The 25,042-nt window shown below is 59.1% G+C and overlaps 1 protein-coding gene across 1 annotated transcript; it reads left to right on the top strand.

Annotated features, from left to right (window-relative positions):
* The first annotated feature begins 1,856 nt into the window (after positions 1-1,856).
* VPS16 (VPS16 core subunit of CORVET and HOPS complexes) lies at positions 1,857-24,807 on the top strand. Its single transcript, XM_037898482.2, has 24 exons — positions 1,857-2,034; positions 5,132-5,220; positions 7,107-7,204; positions 8,418-8,546; positions 9,762-9,906; positions 9,983-10,098; positions 10,380-10,502; positions 10,862-10,917; positions 11,217-11,306; positions 12,590-12,684; positions 13,613-13,689; positions 15,601-15,732; positions 15,821-15,948; positions 16,335-16,370; positions 17,774-17,882; positions 17,972-18,106; positions 18,390-18,498; positions 19,020-19,117; positions 19,348-19,455; positions 20,699-20,776; positions 21,139-21,308; positions 22,152-22,248; positions 22,739-22,842; positions 23,861-24,807. Exons 1-24 carry the CDS (start codon positions 1,982-1,984, stop codon positions 24,003-24,005), a joined length of 2,520 nt encoding a protein of 839 aa, XP_037754410.1. The 5' UTR covers positions 1,857-1,981; the 3' UTR covers positions 24,006-24,807.
* Positions 24,808-25,042: the final 235 nt, after the last annotated feature.

The raw sequence follows: 25,042 nt of genomic DNA on the forward strand, positions 1-25,042 counted from the left end.
TTCTCTCCCCTTGATAATCTGTACCTTATTTCCTGATAACCAGAAACTTCTATGCTTAAACTCTGTACCGTTTTCTTTTTACTTCAACATCATCTTAATAAAATTATTAAATCTGTATGTTTGAGGTGTTAGGACAGCTGAAAGGACGCCTACTTGTATGGCAAGGAAAGAGAGCAGCCAGGTAAAAGCTGAGCCAGCAATCTGACAGGTAAACAACTGGGTCAGCAAACTAGCCTTAGTGCCAGGCAGAAAAAAGTGTTCATACAATATAATGAATAACTCTGTAACAGTGTATTTAAGGTGTGCACCCGAATGTGGGGGTGCACTTGCATTTAGCCCTATGCTGGGCCCCATTTTGGCAGACTGATCACTCACTGAATCAGCAAATAACATCCTTCTTCAGCTCAAGAGTCTGTCTGTAAACGCAGGCATTCTGGGTGGCGGAAAAGAACCGGTCTACAATGGGGAACAAAGAGGACCCAGGGAATTACAGACCAGGCAGCCCAACTTTGATACCTGGAAAGATACTGGAACAAATTATTAACCAACCAATTTATAAGCACCTGAAGGATAATAAGTAACAGCCAACGTGCATTTGTCAAGAATAAACTGTGCCAAACCAACCTAATTTCCTTCTTTGACAGGGTTACTGGCCTAATGCAGGGGGAAGCAGTAGACCTGATGTTAGTAAGACTTTTGACACTGCACACCTCTGGCATGGCTGCTTATCTTGTGCTGATCTATCACCAAGGCCATGTCTCCCGAGTGAGCTCACAGGGGCCGACGCACCAGCGCTGCTGTAAATTCTCTCGTCTGGCCGCTCTATGCCGGCGGGAGAGAGCTCCCCCATGGACATAATTACCCCACCCCCAATGAGCGGCGGTGGCTATGTTGGTGGGAGCAGCTGTCCACACTGCCACTTGTGCCTGTAACTTACCTTGCTCAGGAGGGTGGTTTTTTCACACCTCTGAGTAGCATAAGTTATCCCCATCTAAGTGGTAGTGTAGACAGTGTAGGGCTTTGCAGACCCCACCCGGCCGTGCTGAGGGCCAGCCGAGCCCTCCGGGCACTGTGGGCAGTTTCGGGTTGTTGAATGATCTGTGTCCGTTTTCTCTATCGCCCTACGTTATATTTTGAACTTTTCTTCCAACTTTATTGGAACCCTGGTGCACTCGCTAACAGCACCCACTTTCCCGGGGCGGGGGCTCTGCTGCAGTCCTGGGGGAGCTCCATGACGTCCGACGACCAACCTCAGCTCTAACTAGTGGGATCCCAAACCTGCTTCCCTGGGGGCAGCACCGCCCTGCCACCCTTCCTTCTGCTGGCCACGCTGCCAGCCCGGACAGCACCCATAGGTGCCAGGCTTGGCAAACTCTGCTGCCTCCTCACTGCACGCAGCCCAGCCCCTGCCAGGACCCTGCCCCCTGACCCCAATCCCCTCCCCTGGCCCCTGCCCTGACCCCAATCCCCTCCCTCCCCTGGCCTGACCCCAATCCTCTCCCCTGGCCCTTGCCCCGACCCCAATCCTCTCCCTCCCCTGGCCCCTGGCCTGACCCCAATCCTCTCCCTCCCCTGGCTGAACCCCAATCCCATCCCCTGGCCCGACCCCAATTCCCTCCTCTGGCCCCTGCCCTGACTCCAATCCCCTCCCTCCCCTGGTCCAACCCCAATCGCCTCCCTCCCCTGGTCCCTGGCCCGACCCCAATCCTCTCCCTCCCCTGCCCCGCCCCCCGCCCCGCCCCCTGCCCCTAGCCCCGCCCCTCTGGCCCCTCCCCCTGCTCTCGCTGCCTGGGTTGGGGCCCCGCCCCCCAGCGCCTTCCCCTTCTCGGGGGGGCCGGGTTGCCGGCGGGGGCGGGGCCGCGCGCGCTGCCCTCAGCCAAGATGGCGGCGGCGGCTTCAGGCGCGGGGCGCTGAGGGCGGAAGCGCGGAGCAGCCGGGCCCAGCCGCGCGGGGATCGGGGCCGTCGGGCCGGGCCGGGGCCATGGCCTGTTACACGGCGAACTGGGACCCGCTGGGGGAGGAGGCGTTTTACCGGTCAGTGCCCCCCCCTCCGGGCCCCCCCGGTCCCCCCTCCGGGCCCCTCCTTCTCCGGGCCCCCCCTCGCCTCCTCCTCCTCCGAGCCCCCCCGTCCGCCCCCGTCTCCCCCACTGCCCCAGACCCCCTCCTCTGGGCCCCATCGCCCGCCCCCCACTGCCCCCGATTCCCCTATTGCGCCAGGCCCCTTCCTTCCTGCCCCCCGTTGCCCGCCCCTCCATTCCTCCGGCCCCCCCATCTCCCCAGACCTCGGCTCCGTCCCCCCGAGCTCCCCACTGCCCACCCTGGGCCCCAGGCCTCCCCTTTTCTGCCCCCCATTGCCCACCCCCACCCTCCGGGTCTCCCCCATTGCCCCAGGCCCCCTCCTCCGGCCCCCGAATCCCCCCGTGCCCTAGCCTCCCTTCTGCCGCCCGAGCCCCCCATTGCCCCGAGCCCCCCATTGCCCCGAGCCCCCCATTGCCCCAGGCCCCCCATTGCCCCAGGCCCCCGAATCCCCCCGTGCCCTAGCCTCCCTCCTGCCGCCCCAGGCCCCCCATTGCCCCAGGCCCCCCATTGCCCCAGGCCCCCCATTGCTGCCTGAGCTTCACATCACCCGCCCCCCACAGGCTTCCCATTGCCCCCGGCTTCTACTGCCCGCCCCCCATCACCCCAGGCCTGCCCTCGGAGCGCCGCATCACCGGCCTCCCACCGCCCTCGGCTTTTCCATTGCCTGCTCCCCCTCCCCCGGTCTCCCCTTCCTGTCCCCAGAGCCCCCCCATTGCCCCAGGCTTCTGCTTCCACCCCCAGAGCCCCTCTCTGTCTTAGGGGGGCCCCCTAGCTCCCCCACCTTCCTTCTCCTGCTCCCTCCCCTTCTGGGTGCCCCAAGCCTCTCTGCAAACACCGCTTGAGCCATGCCCTTGCCCACCCCAGCTGTCCTCTGAAGTGCCCCCTTGCCCAGCTTCCTTCCCTACAATGTGCCTCTTCCCTCTCAAACCCCAAAAGCCGCCCCACGCCCTCACCCAGCCCAGCTTCCTCTCCTAAAACTCTCCATCCCTTTAACACAAGCCCGCCAACCCCCTCTGCTCCCAGGCAGGGGGACGGGATCAGCGCTGTGTGGATTTTTATCCCCTCCACCCCAAATTCCCCTTTGTGAGACCTTCCCAGCCACACCCTACCCTGCACTTCCCCCTTCCCCACATGGTCCTCAGTTTCCCCCTAAACACCCTGCATTGCTGAGCTGGGAGCCCTGAAGGTGCTTTTGCTGGTGCTGACCCTTTTCTACAACCAGTAGCCAGCGGTACCCGTCACCGGTGGAGATACTGAAGTGGTTGGCCCACAGGTCCAGTCTGGCAATGCCTACGCCCCTAGGAGCGAGGCTGCGCAGCAGTGGTTCTGTGTGTCTTTGTGTACCGCTCTCTCCATCTACAGTGACACCCACCACTTGGTTCCAGGTTTTCCCACCTTCTGTGGCAGCAGGGCCAGGAAATGTGTCCAGCCTTCATACTGGTGCAGCGTTAATACATGCCGCATAAAGGAGCGGCATGTCCCTGTACACCCCCTACCCCCCAATCAGCCAGGATACCTCGGGAATTGTATTAGCTTTGCAAAGGTTTTTTTCCCGCTTTTAGCTTCAGGGAGACCCTTGTGGGGTCAGAGTAATGATCTATCTGGTGGTCTCTTGGGAATCTCTGCGAACTATAATAAATCCATAGATTTTAAACCTTAAGGCCAGTAACCCTACCCTGTTGCTGTCAGAGGGTTTTATAACCGTGTGTACACAGGACTTATTTCACCACCAGTGAAATGCAGCTGCCTCTGAGAGGGAACGTGGCAGCTGATTAACAGCCCTGAGTAACGCTCCGGAGTAGCTCAGAGCCAGAAGTTAACACAACCCCATAGCCCAATGGCTTTCAAACGTTTTTTTACTGGTGAACCCTTTCACATCGCAAGCCTCTGAGTGTGACCGCCCCCCTGCCGTTATAAATTAAAAACACTTTTTTATATGTTTAACACCATTACAAATGCTGGAGGCGAAGCAGGGTTTGGGGTGGAAGTTGATAGTTCATGACCCCCCGTGTAATAACCTCATGACCCCCTGAGGGGTCCCAACCCCCAGTTTGAGAACTCCTGCCATAGCCTGTTGAAACTGCAGAGGGAATTTAGGGAGGCCGAATGAAGTTACCCAGACTGGAATTTAATCATAACACTGGGTCTTAACCCTTTTACATCAGGTGTTGGATTTTCCTTGGATTATTTGTCTGCAGCTGATCAATAAGATACTCTAATTATGGCAGTAACCACAGTTGTCAGCTGAGGTAGAAAAGGCGGGAGAAGGTCTCCTGGCACTGAAATTGCAGGTTACTCCTAGAAGGAGCCAGGGAAGAGTTCCCAGCCACTGAACAGACTTGCATCATCAGACCAGTGGGGCACCTTGTAGATCCCCTCCCTGAGATCCCCTCTGTCTCCTCACCCAAGCCCTGGAAGCTGTTTGCTCTTTGCTGGGGTGATAGGAAAGAGGTCAGAGAGGCCTGGCTCAGACTGGGAAATACCATCCCTGGCAGAGCAGTTGGTAAATAACGGATACCGAAAATATTCCAGTTAATGGTTTGAATCCTGAGTGTTGCGTGAACCCGCTGAGCTGGGCTGAAGGCAGGGTGCTGCTCTGTGGAGCCCCTGTCTGTCTCCGTTGTTAGTTACCCTCCTGGCCTGTCATCCTGTGCCCTAGAGGTCAGAGGGGGACCCTTCGAGTGCCGGGGGCTGCTGGCATGGAGTTTATAGCAGGGTTGGGTCTTGCCAGAGGAATGGCTCTGGAGCTGACGGGGAAGGTTTAGATTGGATATTAGGAAAAACTTTTTCACTAAGAGGGTGGTGAAACACTGGAATGCGTTACCTAGGGAGGTGGTAGAATCTCCTTCCTTAGAGGTTTTTAAGGTCAGGCTTGACAAAGCCCTGGCTGGGATGATTTAACTGGGACTTGGTCCTGCTTCGAGCAGGGGGTTGGACTAGATGACCTTCTGGGGTCCCTTCCAACCCTGATATTCTATGATTCTATGAAGGAAGAGTGAGTGATCACTCTGGGGTCCCTAACGTCTCCTCTCATTTGTTTGCTTTGCTGCAGGAAGTTTGAATTGTACAGCATGGCGTGGAACCTGAAGGAGGATCTGCGGGATTGCCTGGTGGCTGCTGCACCTTATGGGGGCCCCATTGGTACGGCCAGGACAAGCAACCTCTCCTAATGGAGAGAGGGTTGTGGTGTGGGTTGTGACACTTTTGGATATTCTCATTTTCCAGAAGCTGCTAGCTCTGCTCCAGGCCAGGGTGGGGGCCCAGCTTGCAGCAGGTCCATTTAGATCCTGAGGTGCCAGTTTGCCTCCCTGACCATGTGTGTGCCTCTCCCCAGGGCAAATAGCTCCAGGACTAGAGCTTTAAAGCAGGATTGCATTGATTTCAATCAGAGGGATTTAAATCACTGATTGTAACCATGGTTTAAAATGAGCCATCAGGAAACCTTCTTTTAAATCATCCATTTGAATCCTATTTTGCATTTGTACTTTCAAGTTATTTTCCTAAATAAAGGTTGATTCTCATTGGTTGGTAGCCATTTAAACATGTAGATTTCCAGCTAAGTTTAGCTTTTACCCTAAACTTCATGCTTCTTTTTGCTAACCAAGAGGCGACACTGTATCTATATGCATTTAAATAAGCAATTACATTTATTCATATTCTTAATTTTAACATTTTTTGTGATGTTGGAAAATGGTGAATGGCGCATTTCTTATTTACTAGAGGGTTAATTTTTTATTGTGATTTGGCTCAAGCTTGATTTGGATGGAAATTCAAATTCAATTAAAATGCACAAAACCAGCATTTAATTTTTATTTAATTAAGTAAAAAATACCTTAAATAGGCTGGATACATAAGAAAAAAGTATCAAAGTTCATCAAAGCATGTTTTGCATTTAAATGAGATTTATTAAACAATAATAGGGATGGTGTCCATAGCATCTGTCTGCCAGAAGCTGGGAATGGGTGACGGGATGAATCAATTGATTATTACCTGTTCATTCCCTCTGGGACACCTACACTGGTAACTGTTGGAAGACAGGATACTGGGCTAGATGGACCTTTGGTCTCACCCAATATGGCCGTTCTTATGTTATGTTCTTCTTAAACAAAGGAAGTAAATATTATCTTAGTGAATTGAACTGATTGTTTCTGGTTACCAACTCCTTCGGGATTTTAAAACTAATAGATTTCATCCTCTCACACCTTGTTATCTTCATAGATTGGAAGAGGAAAACAAGCTTTCCTGGTTTTTCAACACGCATTTGGTTTCTTCACTTTGAATGAACTAGTCACTGAACTGGACTAGTTGAATAAACTGAATTGAAGAAAGCATTCTCTGCCCCTGCTGTCAAAAGCCGGTTTAGCACTTCAGCAAACACTGGTTCCCAGTGCTTAGCCAGTGACTATACCAGTTCCGCGCTTTGACTTTCTTAAAAACCTCAGCAGCAAACATACTACTTAATATTGTTTTTTGTATTTAATTTATTTTTATAGAGTGTAGTAAGTTTAGACCTTAGTATAGGTTGTCAGTTCCAAATGTAAGATTAAATAGGTTTAATTTTTAAAAATAACCTGCATTTAATTTCAGTAAAAAAATATTGATTTTTAATTTTTTTAAAGAAAATAATTGATTCTTCCCCCCCTTCCCCCTGCTTTAAAGTGACCCTCTGCTAGAGTCTTGGTAGGGAAGAGGTTATTCTATGCCAGCCTTTGTGCAGAGTGCAGCTCAGCTAGACTTCTTACATCTTCCTCTGCAGCCAAACTCCACAGCACAGGGTCTAATGGGGAGAACCAGGAAGGAAAACTGACCAGACTAGAGACACTGTCTGAGCGGAACTGAGGGGCCAGGAAGGATTATGTAAATTAGGTGTGTGAAATGGTGAGCTGCTCACCCGTGATGCAAGGGAAGAGGCTGAGCCTTGTCCCGCTGCAGTCCTGGGGAGCACGGGGCCTTTTCACAGTCTCCTGAGAGCAGGGGAGTTTGGGTTTGGGTTCCCTGTTGTTGTTTCACAGCAGATTCTCTTGCAGCTTTGCTGAAGAATAACCTCAGGAAAGAGAAGTCACCTGGCTCCCGCCCGCTTCTGGAGATCTACTCAGCCTCGGGTGTTCCCCTGGCCAGTGTTCTGGTGAGCGCCTCGCTCGGTGTGGCCAGCTAGTGCCAACTCCCTGTGGGCCTGTCCTGCTGGTAGCACCTGGATGCAAGCGATATCCTTTTAGCTCCACCATGTTCACTTTTATTTCCTTCCTGTGTGTCCCTCCGAGGTGTCTTCAGGAGCTGGGACTGATTGGCCTGCGTCTGGGGCGGGAAGTCTGGAGCACAGGGCTTCCTAGGCTGAACGGAAGCAATGACGTGTGTTGTGGTGTCCTGCCTCCAGCAGTGGGCAAGGCCTGGTGCTTCAGATGCCAGTCTTACAGTGGCCCATGGGAGGAGGGGCTAGACACAGCCTGCCAGCCCTGGCAGCAGTCAGGAGACATCCTGAAGCAGGAGGGTCGATTATCCAAATTTCAGCTATTATTTATTTCCACTGAAGCCCACAATGCACTCCATACTGAACAGACCTACAGGCAAGCTCGGACCCTGCCCCCAGGAGCTTGCAGCTGGGGTGGACTACGACTTATGAGATCTTGTCTCTTCCACTGCCTTCCTGTGAGGCCTTGGGCTAGTCATTTAGCATCTCTGTGCCTCGCTTCCCCATCTGTCTGGTCTGTGTTGATTTTAATGCTCCGGGGCAGGAGCTGTCTCTGACTGCGTGCACAGTGGGGCCCCAATCTCAGCTCGGTCCTCGAATGGCTTCTGTAACAAGAAATGAATACTGCAGCCTGGGGGAGCCAAAAATAGTGCCCAGGGTCTGGGTGTGAGCTGCGAGGGGGTAGTGGTACCAGCAGTGATGGAAGCGGTGAAGTGGGGAGGTGATGGCCGTGGGACGTTGACGTCCTGGAGGAGACCGACTAAGAGGCTGGGAAGGGAGGGACAGATCAGCAAATCGGCAGCAGAAGGACGGCACTTGAAGCTGCATGGGGGAAATATGGGGAGAAAAGGAGGGGGCTTGTGGGACCCCCTGGAGATGGGGATCAGCTGGAGGGAGAGGAGGAGAACCAGGGCAGGGTGGAGTCATGAAAGGCGAGGGACAGCCAGGTGCCAAGGAGGAGGGTATGATGGCTGGGGTTGGAGCAGCAGTGGCTGGAGGCCCACAGAGGTGGCTTGTGGCTCCAGCTCTGCTGTGCTGGCCTGGTGTGAATTCCACAGCGTAGTTAAAGGGGTTTCCTGTCACTGTATGAAAGTGACCCCTCCTGGCAGCGTGACGGATGTGCGGGGCGTGGTTCTGTCCTTCCCCGCAGTGGAAGAGTGGCCAAGTGGTGCAGCTGGGTTGGACTGCCAGCGAGGACCTGCTCTGCATCCAGGAGGATGGCACTGTCCTCATCTACAACCTCTTCTGTGAATTCAAGCGACACTTCAGCATGGGCAACGTGAGTACGGATGGTGCGGGCTGGGTGGCTTTGTTAGCAGAGGGAGGCTGGACTAGTATTTGGATCAAGAAAGTGAGAATCAGGACTCCTGGGTTCTGTTCCCTGACCTAGAAGGGAGTTGGGGCTGGGAGGCGGGGTTCGGGGAGCCCAGGACTCCTGGGTTCTATTCCCATCTGTGGAAGAGATTGTAATCTTGTGGTTAGAGCATGGAGCTATGAGCCAGGACTCCTGGGTTCTGTTTCTTTATCTGCTATTAATTGCTGTATGACCTGGAACAAATTGGGACTTCATTCTCCTGTTTGGAGATGAGGCATGATGGGCCTGGCCTGGCCTGCCTCCCACGGGCTGGTGTGAGGCTGATGCAGTTGCTGTGTGTACTGTGCTTTAACTCCCGAAAGGTGCTGGTGTGGGCAGAGGGGAGGGTACTGTGTTCTGCTTGCCAACAAACTGGCACATTATAAGCCTTTGATTCTGCGCTGGGGACGGTGAAGCTCCCAAATCCATCCTTCACCTGGATCCACATATGAGTTACTGCCTGGGCCCTAGGAGGGGGCGGACAGGAAGCTGGGCATGGCTGTCACTTGCTAACTGGCCTGAGGGACCCTGGAGGAGCTGTCAGCAGGTTAGGGCCCCGCTCATCTCAGAACATCCCTTTGAACAGAAGAGCAAGATGTGTGTGATTTCAGGTTGGGTGGGATGGCGGGTGTCCCTTGGGCAGAGCTCCCGCTGAGCCTTTCCTGAGGAGACAGGGTGGAGCTGGGCTCATGGTACGAGCTGGAAATGCGATTGTGCAAATGGCATCTCTGCCATGCTTCTCATGAGCCCTGCCAGTGCCAGGACACCAGGGTTCCTGCTGGTGCTGGGATCTCACCTGTGTGCTGGGCTCTCCCTGCCTCTTGCACCGGGACCTGCAGCACCGGGGGTTTAGCTGACAACCGCGGCAAAGAGGCCTGAGGCCTTGTACCACCGGCTCACCCACCCCAACAGGCTGGTCGGAGTGAGACCTAGCTAGCGGCAGTGCTGGCCGTGGCTGTGACTTGGAGCCATGCGGTAGAGTGAGAAGGGGCTGCCCCAGTCCCTGAGCTGGCCATATCAGTAGTTCAGGGTCTCATTCTCTGGTCCCCTGCTGGCGATCCCATGTTCTCCCTGGCGCTGAGCTCTCCCGCCTCCGTGGTGGTCCCTGGGCCATGCCTCTGTCTCTGTCTCGTGGCTCAGGAGGTCCTGCAGAACCACGTGCGGGAGGCGAAGGTTTTCCACACGGAGTACGGCACAGGCGTGGCCATCCTCACCGGAGCGCACCGCTTCTCCCTCACCACCAACATCGACAACCTCAAGCTGCGCAGGATGCCGGAGGTACCAGGTACGCTGCCCCCACCCCTGCCCTTTCCTTCGGGGCTCGGCAAGGGGCCTGACCACCTGTGTCTGCCCTCCGGCAGGTCTGCAGAAGCTCCCCTCCTGCTGGGCCGTGCTGTCCCAGGACAGAGTGACCATCATCTTGTTAGCCGTTGGCCAGGACCTGTACCTCCTGGACAACACGTCCTGCTCCGTGGTGGTGAGTGAGCGACGGGGAAGCAATCGCTGGTGGGAGGGGCCCGATCCACAGCCCTGGAGACGGAAGGTGTCTCCCTCCAGCAGCGCAGCCCCCTCCCCGAGCTTGCCCTCCCCTTGTGTCCCTAGGGGTGGCCCTGCGCTGCTCACGCTCTCCGGGGCTCTGCCCTTTCACAAGCACTAGTGATGTGTTCGGGGCCAGTCCCCCCAGCCTGCGCCCCGCTGAGCTGCCGCTCTGTCCGTCTGTGCCTTCATCACCTCTGTCTTGTTCTCCCTGCTTCGTAGACTCCACCTGGAATCAGCCCCCACGCTGGCGCTTACGTGCAGATGGCAGTCTCCTTCAACTACTGCTACCTGGCCCTGTTCACCGACACTGGCTCTATCTGGATGGGGACGTCCTCCCTGAAGGTGAGTGCTGCCCCTTGGGTCCTGCCTGTCCGTCACCTGCCGGCTGGGGGAGACTGTGGCTGCAGTCTGCTCTCCTGAGTCCCCCAGAGCCTCAGTAGTGCAGGGCTGGCTGGGGACTGCCCAGCTTCGGACTTGGGCCCAGCAGGCTTTGGGCTCTTGGCCAGGGCAGATGGAGGAGAGCCTTCCCCTGGTCTCCGTGTGGACGTGGGGGCACAGACAGCACTGCGGTGCTAGTGACCAGCTCAGTGTGGGAGACCCTGATGTCCCCGTCTGAGCTGGGCTTGTGCAATGTGGAGCAGAACCTGCTCCCCGCTTATCCCCCAGCCACGCCTCCCTGTAAACCGGATCTCTTCCTGCAGGAGAAGCTGGGTGAGTTCAGCTGCGATTTCCGAGCTCCGCCCCGACAGATGGTTTGGTAAGTGGGGCTCTTGTTTTGTTCTGGAATGGGGCATCTTCTGTGCCCCCTTCCTCCTCTGGGGTGCTGGCCCAGAGCTGTTACCTCGCCGGCGGCTGTGTGGCTCCAGGACTGTGCTGATGCTGCCATGGGCTGAGTGACTGTGCGGAGGCTGGCTGGCTGGCGGGGAGGGTGTGGAACGTCTGCGGAGCGGCAGGAGCAGGCTGCAGCAGGCGGGGGGTTTGGCTGAGAGGGGCTGTGGCGCTGGGCACAGCCGCACTCCAGTGCGTCCTAAGGGAACAGACATCTCGTTGCGACAGGTGCACGCGCCCACGGAGCAAGCAGCGGGCAGTGGTGGCGGCGTGGGATCGCCGGCTCCTGGTGGCCGGGAACTGCAAGGAGTGCATTCAGTATCCTTTGGAGCGGGGCGGCAGGGCAGATCCGGGGGTGTCGAGGCAGGAGGTGTTTGGGGGGCTGGGATCTGATGATTGAGAAGCACTTTGGGGCCTCAGCCCATTTCCCCAGGGGCTGCTGTGGGATGGTTGCCTCTGTTACGTTTTCGATGCTTTGCCATTTCCCTCTGCCGCAGCGCCGGCCATCAGGATCCTTGTCCTGATCATCACGTTACTTACATTCCTCCTACCCCTGGATCTACCCTCTTGCCCCGCCCAGCACAGCCCCCACCCCCGGTGCAGGGTTGAACTCCTCAGAGCTCCTAGGTGGCATCACATCCCCTTGGTCCCTGTTCAGCCCAGCTGGGTGTGACGGCAAAGGCGCCTTACTCGCCATCTTTGCTCAGGCATCAGCCACTCCGCTCCCCACTGCTCCCTTCCCTTTCTGAACGCTCCAGGCCTCGCTGTCTCTGCCAAGGACAGAACTGCCCCGCTAGGGATGGGCTGCTGCTCCCCCGTGTGATGTCTTTGCACAGACGCGCCAAATCCCACTGGCCCCTCTGCCACTGGCCCTCACTGCTAACTCCTGTCTGGCCTGCCACCCTCTCTCTGGCTGGCATTGTGGGTTCCTCCCTTCCGCCGTGCAGCTAGTCCCAGGGCAGCGGCTCACACTCCTCCAAGGCTGAATCTCTGCTATGGCTGCCCATGGTTCTAGCCTGACTCTCTCTCCCTCTCCTCGTTCAGCATAATACGGCCTTGGGAGTGAGTCTGGCCCTTTGATCGGCCTTGGGTCAGGCTCTTAGTCATCCCTGAACTGCGGTGCTTGTTCCGAGTCAGAGACGTGAGTCACGGGACCCCTGGGGAGGAGCAGCCGGGCGGTCAGAGCGTGGGATTGTGAGCCAGGAGACCTTGGTTTGTGCCTGCCTCTGCCACTGATCGGGGCTTGTCGGAACGTAGGAGCTGCCAGACGGGCTCAGCCCCAGGGCCTGATGCGCCCCGCCCCGCTGCCCTAGAGGAAGGTATAAGAACCCTGCCGTAGCCAATGGGGGTAATTGGGGGGCCCCCATGAAAGTCTCCTCCTGCTCCCTAATAGGTGGAGATCGCTTGATCTCCTGTCCCAGCGTGTTCGCACTAGCGATTACCACTTCGCAGGGACTCGGTCTCTGCCCTGGGCCTCCCTTTGCCCCTCTCCCGAGCAGGGATGCCACCCCAGCCTTGTGATGGGGCTGGGGGGGCAGGGCTGGCTCAGCGGGCTCCTGGAGGCATGCTGCGGAGCTGTGGATCCTTAGTGGAGAGCGTAGGTTTGTTCTGGACGAGGATTCCTACCTGGTGCCGGAGCTGGATGGGGTGCGGATCTTCTCTCGTACCACGCACGAGTTCCTGCACGAAATTCCCGGTGAGCCTGCGGGGGTGGGGATTCGTTTTCTGTTGATCTCCGAATTTCCAAACCCGATTCAGATCCAGGGAGGGAGGCAGCCTGAACGACACGGGCTCTGCTGGATGCTGGATTGCATGCCCTCCTTGTCCTTAGCTGGCAGCCAGTGCGGGCTCTGGAGGCGAGGGAGCTGATAACCTAGGGTAGAATGTCCAAAAACGCCTTTCTCCCCCCGCACAGTACATGCAGCAACCCCTGTTCCTGGCTACTCCGGTTCTGGCCTTCTTCGCAGCCCTGCCCACGCCCCTGAGTCCCAGCCCACCCACCCCTGCTATCCCAGGCCTGGTGCCCCTGCCCTGCCCCGCCCCGCCCACGCCCCTGAGTCCCAACCTCTCCCCCCTGCTGTTCCAGGTCTGGTGCCCCTAGCCCCGCCCCACCCACACCTCTGAGTCCCAGCCCACCCACTCCCGCTATTCCAGGCCTGGTGCCCGTGCCCTTCCCCGCCCTGCCCATGCCCTGAGTCCCAGCCCCTCCCCCCTCCGCTATTCCAGGCCTGGTGCCCCTGCCCTTCCCCGCCCCGCCCATGCCCTGAGTCCCAGCCCCTTCCCCCCGCTATTCCAGGTCTGGTGCCCCTGAATCCCAACCTCTCCCCCGGCTATTCCAGGCCTGGTGCCCCTGCCCATGCCCCTGAGTCCCAACCCCTCCCCCTCACTATTCCAGGCCTGATGCCCCTCCTCCGCCCAGCCGTGGCCTTGGGCAAGTCACTTCCCTGATCCATGCCTCAGTTTCCCCATCTGTGAAATGGGGCTGTTGATACCCACATTCCTCCTTAGATTTGCTGTGTGTGTGGGAAGGCCTGTGGAAGGTGCATGTGGGGGTGGCTCACCCAGTGGCGGGTGGCTCACCCCAGTCTGGGGCAGCGTATGAGGATGTTTCATCCTTGTTTTAGAGGCCAGTGAGGAGATCTTTAAAATCGCTTCCATGGCGCCTGGGGCTCTCCTGCTGGAAGCACAGAGAGAGTATGAGGTAAGGGACACTTCTGCAATGGCATCCTGCCATCTCCCAGCCCTGTCTCTGCCTTCCCCTTTGAAATCAGCAGGGGCAAAGCGACAGCCAGTGACCCAACAGAGGGGCCAGGGAGGGTCACAGCAGCCAGTGGGTCCCACAGAAACTGCCTCCAGAGCTATCCCAGCCCCTCCTTAGCCCAGTAACTTGCAGGGACCAATGGCCAAGCCAGAGGGGAGTCTGGCTCCAGACAGGGTGGTCCCTTCTCTTAGGGATCTCTCAGATACCGATAAATCTATAGATCATTAGTGGTTTGGTCTTAACCGGCAACAATAAAATAGCAAGATAGGAGCAGTCAAGCTTGATTGCCTTTATTAATAAAGTTGCCTTTGTTACTTAAGAATAGCGCATACTAAGAATGGAAATACAATACCCAGTCCTTACGGAACCAAACTTGCGCCGATGGCTGTGAGATCCCAGGCCTGCCTGGTTCGCCCAGTAACTCAGCGTTGCGTTCTTTTACCGATAGGCTGGTGACAAGCCATAGCTGCCTTTCGTGCACACAGGGCAGTTGCACATGTTCCCTTTGTCTGTCACATGTTGCAAATTTCCAGGCATGTTGCACTGTCTGGATGTCCCATGCTAATGGGGTCAGTGCATTGGTGGTTGTGATAAACAGGATATATACTGAGCATCTAAACTTTCCACTCTCAGGAAAGGTTACACCTCTTATTGCAAACGATGCGGGAAGCTCGCTAGGGGTTTGGCTCACTTAATAATAGGCCTTTTCTTAGCCATTAAGCCAAAGGGCCTACAGCTGACATCCGTGAAGGGGCTGCGCAGAGACAGAGCAGCATGTCTCGTGCTCCTTGCTCCAGCCTCGCTCCTGTCCTGCTCCAAGGTGCTGGTGTTAATCGGCTGGGGCCGGGCTTGCTCTGCAGTCTCGGCTCCAGTCCATGCAGACACCGAGGCGGTTCACGTTCAGGGTGGGTGTTCTCGATGGAAGGCCTCTGTGGAATTCAGAGCCTGGGGGAGCCAGCTTTGTCCCCTGAGGGTGGGATTTTAGACCAGTCTGTTGGCACAAATCTCGCTCTCCACCCCCCAGCAATGCCCGGTGATGTGCTTGAACCACTGCTTAACCAGTGTGGGGCAGAGGGGCCCCGCCCTCGCTCTGGAGTAGGTGGCACTGAGGTGGCCTGGTGTTGGCCAGACCCTGCTGCTCGGTGCAGGTCCCACAGTGTGAGGCACCAGATTGAGGGAGGCTGGAGAGCATGCTGGAACAGACTCTTCTCAGCTAAACGTGGCTCTTGGGGGTGCTGAAAACCCAGCACCCACCCCCTTTTATTTTTAAACTAAACTCTGAAAATGGCTCGTTGAGCTGCACAGGGAAGTGGATTCCCAGCCTGACCCCACCGTGCCGGGTGGGTTGGAAGCACCATGGCTCTTGAGTTCTGCCCAGGCTCAGGTACCCACGCCCAGCTCTTCCCAACCAGGCAGCGTCCCCAGCGGGGAATCCCTGTGCCTGCCGCCTCATCCCTGAGAGATCCCAGAGAACCAGTGGGTGCAGGGCAGAGGCAGCAGTGCCTGACCCCCTGGAGCATGGCCTGGGTTTGCTGCGTGTTGCTGGGTCCGGGAGGGAACAGGAGGCCCCTGCGTTCCCGCCTTAGCAACAGAGCGCTTTGAGCCCTGGGCGGAGCACGTGTCCCCTCTTCGGTGGTCGTTCTGCAAACAACCGGCTCTGCAAGCAGCCTGGAGGCAGAGGCGGTGCAAGGGACAGGAGCCTGGTAGGGCTCCAGCCGTGCTGGCCCCTCTGCAAGCCCATGCTGGTCGTGGCTCCTCTCCCGGCCAGGCGAAGGTTGCTGTCGCAGAGACGGCTCCTTGAGCTCAGGATGTCCCTGGCCTGACATGAAGGGTTCTCTCGTCCCCACCCAGAAAGAGAGCCAGAAGGCGGACGAGTACCTGCGGGAGATCAAGGACCAGAATCTGCTCTCAGAGGCAGCGCGGCAGTGCATCGAGGCGGCTGGCTACGAGCATGAGCCGGAAACCCAGAAGTCTCTGCTCCGGGTAAGTGGGGGAGGCAGGAGGTGGGAGGACCTGGGTTGGGGGTGTCTCACTGCCCATTCCCTGAGCACCGGCATGTCTCCGTCCACAGGCCGCCTCGTTCGGAAAGTGCTTCCTCGACAAGTTCTCCCCGGAGAGCTTTGTGCGGACGTGCCGGGACCTGCGCGTGCTGAATGCCATCCGGGACTATCAGATCGGCATCCCCCTGACCTTCGCCCAGTATCCTCCACTAGCTGAGGGGTGGCGCGGCCGTGGATCTGCTGGGGGCGGGAGTGGTGTCTGTAGCTAGTGCAGGGACAAGGGCCCAAAGGCCCCACCCCAGTATAACTCCACGGAAATCAGCAGTTACGCCACAGATGAGTTTGGCCCTGGGAATCAGGACTCCTGGGGTTCGTTCCACGGCCTGTGCTGTGCAGGAGGTCAGATTAGGGGATCTGGGGACCCCTTCTGGCCTTTGCACTGTGAGAAGAACATGCAAGCCGAGGGGAGAGGTGCCATGACGGCTCAGGCCAGGGGGTGGTTCTGCGTGGTGGGAGCCAGAGCTCGCCCACACAGCTCAGCCCCCGCCGTTCCCTCACCCTACTGCTCCTTAACAGGTGCTGTAGATACAAACAGCTCACCATTGAAGTCCTGCTGGACAGGTAACTGCCCCCTCCTGGCTGCACATGGGACCACTGCATCCCAAATGTTCCCTCTGGCCAGGGCCAGGGCCACAGTCACTTGTGTGACTGCATCAGAAGCCCCTGCTCTGACGTTCGGCTCGGACTGGCCCTGCCTGGTTACTCAGCCCCCTCCCTGTCCCCATCTGTCCATCCATCCAGGTGCCGGTGGCATTTGGGGCACAGCCATATCCAGCTTTGCTCTGATGTTAGACCCTGTACGAACTCTGCTGGGCCAGGGCTGCTGCCGCCTGGCCCACCCACCCCATGACGGTCACTGTGCGGCTGTGACCTGCCTTCGCAGAGTTCCCTTTAAGGGACCGTCCCCCCCTCCCTAGGCACTCATGTCCTGGGCTCTGCGTTGGCTGCCCATGCTGTCATCTCTGCTTGGCAGCTTGTGTCCCGTTGGTCTCCCTCCTCTCTGCACAATCTCGTAGAAGTGTGGGGAGCGTTGCTGTCTGCAGCGTCCAGCAGCCAGGGGTCTCTCAACAAACCTCCACGACATGCACCAGCCTCTGCCAGTGTGGTGTGCGGCAGGCAGCTCCCTCCGAGGGCTGTAACTAGCTTCAGTCGCCCTGGCTCATTCCGGCCCTGTGCCTGCTGGAACTGGGAACAAGGGACCCAGGTGTCATGGCATCCTGCTACGGTCACTTGCCACTGGGAAGAACCGGCCTTGTTCCACAGAGGCCATCGAACAGTCATTGAGTGGAGATGGCTGAGCACCCTGCCAGCATGACTCTGGGCCGGGCACGTGCAGGTGGAAGCCTGTGTCTCACTGACTCCCTGCTGGGTGCCATGGGCTGAATGGACGGGAGATGTCCCGGGCTGCTCTCTGCAGGGCCGGCTGGACCCCACCTGCTCTCCAGCAGGGGAAGGGGTCTGTGCGGCCCTGCGCATCACTGACAGCTGCTTAAAAATAAATAAAATTAAAATCTGCAAGCTCCCCCAGGTTACTGTTGGCATTTGACCCCCGCTTCCCTAGGCTCCCTCACTGCGTTTACCCCTATCCCGTTCACTCCCCTGGGCTTGCTTCCCTTCTCCCCAGCAGCGATCGCTCTCTTACCTGCCTCGCCAGGCCAGCTGCTGGGGGACCTTTCACCCCGAGGGTTACAGCTGGGCCCTCTTACAGGGGCACTGCCCTAAATATTTCTCCCTGTCCCCTGTGGGGAAGTGGGAACTAGTGTCACCCCATCATGGCCCTTTATGTGCTGCCCTGGCCAATGCTTAGGGCGGTGCCTAGCAGAGGCGGGTGGGGCGTGGCAGGGAAGGGCCTTTCTGGGGAGCTCCGAGGGCTCTGGGGAGCTGGCTGGATTCACGGCTGTGTTTGCAGAGCTGCTGGCGCTCTCATCTGGGGGCATTTGACGTTCCCTTTGCCCGTGTCTCAGGTTAGTTCTGCGGAGGCTGTACCCCCTCGCCATCAAAATCTGCGAGTACCTGCGCCTGTCGGAGTTCCAGGGCGTCAGCAGGATTCTGGCCCACTGGGCCTGCTACAAGGTAGGGGGGAAGCCAGAGGGGGGCAGTTCTTGGAGTGCTCCCTCTGGGTGCCAAGAGCTGGGCCCAGACCTCCCCTCCCGCCCCTCCAGGTGCAGCAGAAGGACAAGTCTGATGAGGAGGTTGCACACGCCGTCAATCAGAAGCTGGGCGACACCCCTGGCATTTCGTACTCGGAGATCGCTGCCCGGGCATACGACTGTGGCCGGACGGAGCTGGCCATTAAGGTGGGTGGGCTGGGGGGGGCTGCCAGGCCTCCCAAGCACGTGGCATTTGGCAGGGTGGCTGGTGATACCACCTGGCCCAGTGTGCCCCTGTTTAATTCTGCTCGCGGTGCTAGAGCAGCACGCGGGTACCTCTCCCGGCAGTGCCCACTTGCCCAGGGAACGGCCCTGCTGAAGAAATGGAGCCTGCTGGCCCAGCACCCCTACTAGCATGTGGGGCCTGGGGTCTGGCTTCGTGCTGACCCCAGAGGCCTGTGCACTGAAGGGGCTTCTCTCTTGGGGGCAGTTGCTGGAGTACGAACCCAGGTCCGGGGAGCAGGTCCCGCTGCTGCTGAAGATGAAAAAGAGCCAGCTGGCCCTGAACAAAGCCATTGAGAGCGGAGACACAGACCTAGGTACAGCTGTGCGAAGATGGGCTCCCTGGGGCTCCGGCGGCCAGGACACGCTGGAGCCTTTCCGCTCCAGGCCCTGGCTCCCAACAGGCCCAGGTCTCTGGCATTTGAGCCATTCTGGGCTGGCTGCAGCGGCCTCTGGGGAATGAGATTCGGTCTTGGGCCCATTTGCACCCCAAACCAAGTGGCCAAGGACTGAATGGGCCAGTGCCTCCCGTGACCTGCCCTGAGGAACCCCTGCTGGCACTCCCCCACCCAGACCAGCTCAGGGCCAGGCTGAGCTTTATGAGCTACAAATGATGATGCCTCCCAGCCCCCGGGCAGTGGGGAAGCTTCTCCCCTCCCGCCCACCCCACCTCTCCGAGCTCAGCAAACCCTTCCCCCCTCCCCTCTCCCCCCCCCCCCCAGCTTTTGCGCCCCACTGAGGGCTAGCTGGCTGGACCTCCCTTCGTTGCTGTGTGTTGCTCTGCTGCCCTGGCCGTGGGGGGCAGAGGTGTCTCTCTAACGCGCTGTCTCTGCCCCAGTTTACACCGTCGTGTTGCACCTGAAGAATGAACTGAATCGTGGCACTTTCTTCATGACGCTGCAGAAGCAGCCAGTGGCTCTGAGTCTCTACCGCCAGGTGAGAGGCCGTAAGCGGGTGGGGCTCGTGGGCATGTTAAGCTGCCAGGGCACTTACAGGGCTCTGCTGCCTGCTGTCGCCCTCCGCTGGTGGTGTGAGAGAGGACCTGTGCTGTGCTGGGGCGGGGGGCTGAGTGAGCAGGGCCTCCCGTGACCGTGTCTCTGTAACAAGCCCATTGACTCTCATGGGGTGAGGGGGTGTCGGCTGTAACCTGGTGTATCATGTCCCAGTTCTGCAAGCACCAGGAGCTGGAGACACTCAAGGACCTGTACAACCAGGACGATGATCACCAGGAGCTTGGGAACTTCCACGTCCACTCCAGCTATTCTAGTGAGAAGGTGGGTCTTCCCGGAGCTGGCGGGGCCTTGCGGAGTGGAGGAGGGGGCTGCCAGACTCTGCTGGTGGTTGCTGGAGGATTCACCCATCTGAGACAGGCTTGCCAGCCTCCGAGGCGGGGTGGACGAACTGGTGCAGAGGGATAAAGATGTGCTGAGATGGGAGATGCCTCTGTGGCGCTGGCCTCCCTGTGGTGCAGGGGGGACTCGGGGCCTGACACTAAGGGGGTGCTGGCCTCCCTGTGGTGTGGGTCTGGGGGCGGGGGGGAAGGCTGCTCATGTGAGGAAACCAAAGGATCAGTGGGAAGATTGGAAAGTGCTTTCTCCTTAACCCCAGCCTTGGGGTGCCGGGACGAGAGTTGGGTGGCTCCTGATGTGCGATGTGGAGTTCTCCTTCCCCTGAGCCTGGACAGGCTCAGCCTGGGCTGGCCCCAGCCCTTCGGGGCAGGCACAGCTGAATTGCCTACTGGGCAAGGGTGTGCCCTGCCTGGCACAGAGCCCGAGCGCTCACCTATGGGCTCCCTGCGCAGGGAGCATATCCCTCCTCTCCCGATCCCTGGGAAGGCCCTAGTTTGCTGAGGAGGGGTGCACGGGAGCAGCCTGGCCCCCCTCTTCCCATGGTGCAGGCTGTACAAAGACAGGGGGACTTGGGGAGGGAACTGGGCTGGGTGGGCGAATCCCTCAGGACTGGGGTTCTGTCGGGCTGGTCGGTGCCTCTGCAGCGATCTGTGCCTGATGCTTTGAGCATGGTGAAGTCTCCATGATGCATGAGGGGTGGATGTAACCGCCTGCCCACACCCCAGGTCTGTTCAGTCTCCTAGCTGGTGGCGTTTGCCAGGAGGCTGGGGCCACTGGGGGCGAGTTTCCCTTGTCTGGGCTCCCAGGAGTTCCCAAACTTGTCTGGCTCCGCTGGGGGGGCTGGAAGGAGAATTAGCTGCCCAGGGATACTGGACAATAAGGAGCTTTTTGACCGTTGAATGAATAGCAGGAAGATCCCAGAGCCCAGGCTACAGCTCCTACCCCATTGCTAGGTGGAACCATGCCTGGGGAGCCAGCTGCCAGCCCCGTTCCTGTCTCATGGGAGGTGGGCGAGTACTGCAGAGTTGGGACCTTCTCTCGTCCGTTTGTCACAAGTCCTGACCCACAGGCACCTCCGCCCAGAAATGCGGGCTGGCTCACATGGCCGCCCCACCTGGGGATGGCAGGCAGGCTGTGACTAGCCTGGCGGTTGCTGTGTCCCTTCCAGCGGATCGAGGGGCGCGTAGCAGCGCTGCAGAATGCAGTGGACGAGTACTACAAGGCCAAGAACGAGTTTGCTGCCAAGGTGAGGATGGCTGGGGGCGTGGGGCCAGCTGGTGCTGCCTGCGGCCAGGCCTGGCTGCAGAGGGCCCTCCGGCCGTAGTTAGGGGCTCGGCTGGGAGCAGTGCTTGGCACTGCCAGGTGGGGACCCGGGCAGCAGGGGCTGAGGAGGCAGCGTGCTCTGCTGAGGGGGCCCTGGAATAGGGCAGGGGGAGGAACTCCCTTTGGTGCTGGGCTGTGTAAATCCCCTTGGGAGCCCTTCATGTCTCTGGGGATGCCCTGGGGTGGTAAACGCCAGGGACGGGGTAGCCTTGCTCCTGGAGAGGGACACCCCAGGGGAGAGGCCCAGCCCCTCTGAGGAGCCCAGCCCTGGTGTCTGCTTCCCAGGCCACAGAGGATCAGATCAAACTGCTGCGGATGCAGCGCCGCCTGCAGGACGACCTGGACAAGCCCTACGTAGATTACTCCCTGCACGACACCGTCTACGGCCTCATCTTGGACGGCAACCACAAGCGGGCGGAGCAGCTGTACCGCGAGTTCCGAATCCCCGACAAGAGGTCAGTGGGGCGGGCGGGCGGGCGCTGCTCCCAGGAGGCCTTTTGGCACCAGATGAGCCGGTCCAAGCACATGCGGCTCATCCGGAAGGCCCCTGGTCAGAGGCTGGGGCAGGAATCGGGGCTAGGGCAGAGTGTTGGGTTGTCAGCCCTGGAGACTGATGGCCTGTGGTTATCACCATCCGTGCGGTGCGGACAGCAGCCGTGGGAGAGCATGTACCTGTGATGAGCTTCCACTGCTGCTCTCTCACCCGGCTTGGGGAGCAGCACGTCTCCGTCCTCTGGCCCCTGCAGCCCTTGGTGCCCTGGCCAGCCCTGGGGGGTAAATACCAGGTGGTGGGGGGGAGGGTTTGTTGGGCAACTGGACCTATCATTATTTATCTGTACTGCCACAGTGCCCAGGGGCCTAGTCATAGGCCAGGATCCCGTTGTGCTAGGCGCTGCACAAACACAGCACAAAAAGACAGTCCATTGGGGCTTACAACCGAAGAGGAAGATGACAGGCAGCTACAGACAGAGGGGGCGGGTACAGGGGAACAATGAAACCCTATTGGTCACAGGAGAGGCATCCATTTGCGTGGAGCTGTGTAGATGGGATGATGGGCTGCCTGTCCCATTGTCGCCCTCTGTTGTTGGGGCCTTTCTCCCCTCACTCCTGAACGTCAGCGTTGCTGGCAAGGCAGGATGGGGTTTTGCTCTGGGGGGATATGGGGCCGGGCTGGTGATCGATGTACTGCCAGCCCCTTGGGAATTGGACCCAGCAGTCCTCGGACGCGGGGGGGGTGGGGGGGTTAAACTAGTTGATCTGATTGCCCCAGTAAGAGCCGCGAGGTGTCTGCTCCCCAGGTTCTGGTGGCTGAAGATCGGCGCCCTGGCCGAGCGGGAGGACTGGGAGGAGATGGAGAAGTTTTCCAAGAGTAAGAAGTCGCCCATTGGGTACCTGGTAAGAGATTCTCTTCACCGTAAGGGACCCCCTGGTTGGGAGTGTCCTGCCCCGGCTCACTCCCAGCTGTCTGCCTTTAGAATGGGTCCCCCAGACAGAGAGCCGGGCCTTTGGTCTCCCCCAGCCGGGAAGGGGGAGCTGAGCGCTGAGCTCAGGCTGGCAGGGAGCGCAGGCCTAGGGATGCAGCCCCCGCTGGCCAGCTCAGACGCAGCACTGGCAGATCCCTGAGGGGGGGCTCGGGTCGACCCTGGAAGCTCACCTGTCCTCCAGCTCCCAGTAGAATTCCACCAGTCCAGGGGCTGGGAGCATGGGGCACAGGCACTGGGGCACTAAAGAACACCCCCAAAGCCAGTGGCAGAAGTAGATGCAGCAGGTGGGGTGAGGTGAGGTTTGAGATAAACAAGGTTGGGGGCAGCAAGCCAGAAGTGCAGCCCCAGGAGCCGAGCCTGCCGCCTTCACTGATTCCGCTCTCCCTTGTTCTCCATACCAGCCCTTTGTCGAAATCTGCATGAAGCATCACAACCGCCATGAGGCCAAGAAGTACGCTGCCCGCGTGACCCCAGAGCAGAGGGTCAAGGCCCACATCCTGGTGGGGTACGTCTGCTGGAGAGTTAACGGGGAGCAGCCCCGGGCTAAGGCAGAGCACTGAGTGCTCCAGCTCCCCAGGAGAGCCTGCTTGGGCCGTGTGTCTGAGCGTGCGGGTGGGGGGTGGGAGGGGTTGGCTGGGTTCTGAGTGTAGGGTAGGTTGCATGGGCGTTTCCTGTTTGGCCCCGTCCCTTCCTGTTCTGTCAAATGCCACGCTCCGCTCAGGGAAGGGGGCGTTGGTCTCTGCAGGGAAGCGGCTCCTTTCGATGCACTGGCGTCTGGCTCTGTACTGTGACTAACACCTCGTCCTGTGGCTCAGAGAGAGGGTGGGAGGAGTCACAGTGAGACGGGGAGCAGGTGGGCAGTTAAGCCAGGGTGTCAGTGTTTTATGAGCAGGAAAAAAACCCACCCCTTGCGGAGGAGGCAGGGCTGACCTCTCTTGCACTTGGGGCACCAAGGTCTGAGTGTGGTCAGTGTGTATCAGATCCTGGGCTGCCATGATTATTGCAGGGCCCTAGCCCCGGAGCTAACGGAGACTCAATGAGCTATTAACTCCGTGGCTGAATCATTCTGCTTCTGCGCACTAATGGGCAGCGGTGCACATCTGCTCATCTTCCCCCCACGCTGTCCTGTGCGTTACAAGGAACCGTCCTGATGCTGTCTGCACACAGCCAGGTGCGGCGTGCGCCTGCCTGCAAGGAATGAGCTTCCTCTCCCTGAGTGCTCAGGCTCCTGGTTGGGCTGCATGTGGCTGTCTGTGTCCCTGTTGGAGGGTGCATACCCACAGCAGCATGCATCTTGTTGGGGGTGGGGCTGTGCACATCCCTGTGGCGGGGTGTGCCCTAAGGGGGAGGGAGGGGGGAGGGCTGCCAAGCATCCCGAACCAGCTGTGAGATCGCCAGCTAAGGCAGGGTGGTGTTGGTGGGTGGGATGGGGTGGTCCCCCAGCAGAGGGAACCAGGGGCAGACAGAACCGGCCTCTCTGCCTGCCCCTGCATGATGCTGACTCTCCCATCATTTACTGGCAGAGAGCTGGACCAAGCTGCCGATGCTGCCATCGAGCACAAGAATGAGAACGAGATGAACCTCGTCCTGTCCAAGTGCACCGCGGCCACCGACTCTTCCGTGGGGGAGAAGATCAACCGTGCCAAAGCTCAGATCCTGAAAAAATAACCCCTCCCTGTGGCCGGAGCCTCGTAGCCTGCTGGGAGCCGGCCTTCTGTATATTCCGGGGGTGGGTAGGGGACGCAGTCTTGGTGCTGATGTTATAAGGACAAGAGGCATGGAGCGTCTCACACATGCAGATCCAGCCCAGGCACCCGCCAGCATGACCTGGGGCCCTGTATTGGGGAATCGTAGGTAGCAGTGATCCCTGTACCTGGGGTGGGGTGGACTCGTCCCTCTGGAGTTCAGGGTGCTTGGCTGGAGGCGGGAGCAGAAAGCACATGCTGTGTTACTGTGCAGCTGGCCTCCTTGCTGCATCCCTGCTCCGCTGAGTGACGACCTCTCCTGCTCAGCCCCCTCAGGGAAGCTTTATCCCTGCCCTGTGCAGGTGCATGTACCATCTTCCTCCCCTGAGCCAGCCCCACTCCTCTTCCCCGCCCCACCCCACCCTACCCCCCAGCAGTTCTGCCTCTCGCTCTGCCAGCATCACCCTCCTCCCTGCAGCAGCTCCTCTGAGCACAGAAGCTGGGGAAGGAGCCCCTGGTCAGGTTGCAGTGGGGCCTCGGGAAGGAGCAGCCGCCCCCCCGGGGTAGCCGCAGTTCCAGCAGGCGCAGCCTCCCCGTCCTGGGGGTGGGGGGAGAGCGGGTGAGCAGGGGAGGGGTTGCGGTGGCCCAGCAGGGCTGTTGGGGCAGTAAAGTCAGAAGCTTAGTGAGGGTGCTGGGGGCTCTGGTGCCTGGATCTGTGGGGGGAGGGGAAGGCTGGCCTGTCACGTGTAACCTTCCCTAGGGTAAATAAAGGGCTGAGACCCCCCCGCACACGCTGTGTCTGATTGCTGCCGCCCCGGGGCCCGTCTCTCAGCTGCCGGCTTTCCACGGGGCAGGACGGAGAGCGGCGCCCCGCCCGCAGCCACTCCCGGAGCTGGGCGGGCGAGCTGCGGCCGCGCTCTGGGGCGGGCCGGGGGGCAGCGCTGCCTCCCCCTGCAGGCCGGTGGGGTCACAGAGCTAAGCGCGGGGGGGCAGGAGCCCGTGTCCCGCCCGTGTCCGGGC

This window comes from Chelonia mydas, chromosome 4 (assembly GCF_015237465.2).
Source record: "Chelonia mydas isolate rCheMyd1 chromosome 4, rCheMyd1.pri.v2, whole genome shotgun sequence".
NCBI classification, from domain to species: Eukaryota; Metazoa; Chordata; order Testudines; family Cheloniidae; genus Chelonia; species Chelonia mydas.

Coding starts and splice junctions, on each gene's coding strand:
- VPS16 (XM_037898482.2), top strand. CDS start 1,982: ATGGCCTGTTACACGGCGAACTGGGACCCGCTGGGGGAGGAGGCGTTT. Junction 10,918..11,216: donor CCGCCCCGACAGATGGTTTG/GTAAGTGGGGCT, acceptor TCGTTGCGACAG/GTGCACGCGCCCACGGAGCA. Junction 20,777..21,138: donor AGAACGAGTTTGCTGCCAAG/GTGAGGATGGCT, acceptor TCTGCTTCCCAG/GCCACAGAGGATCAGATCAA.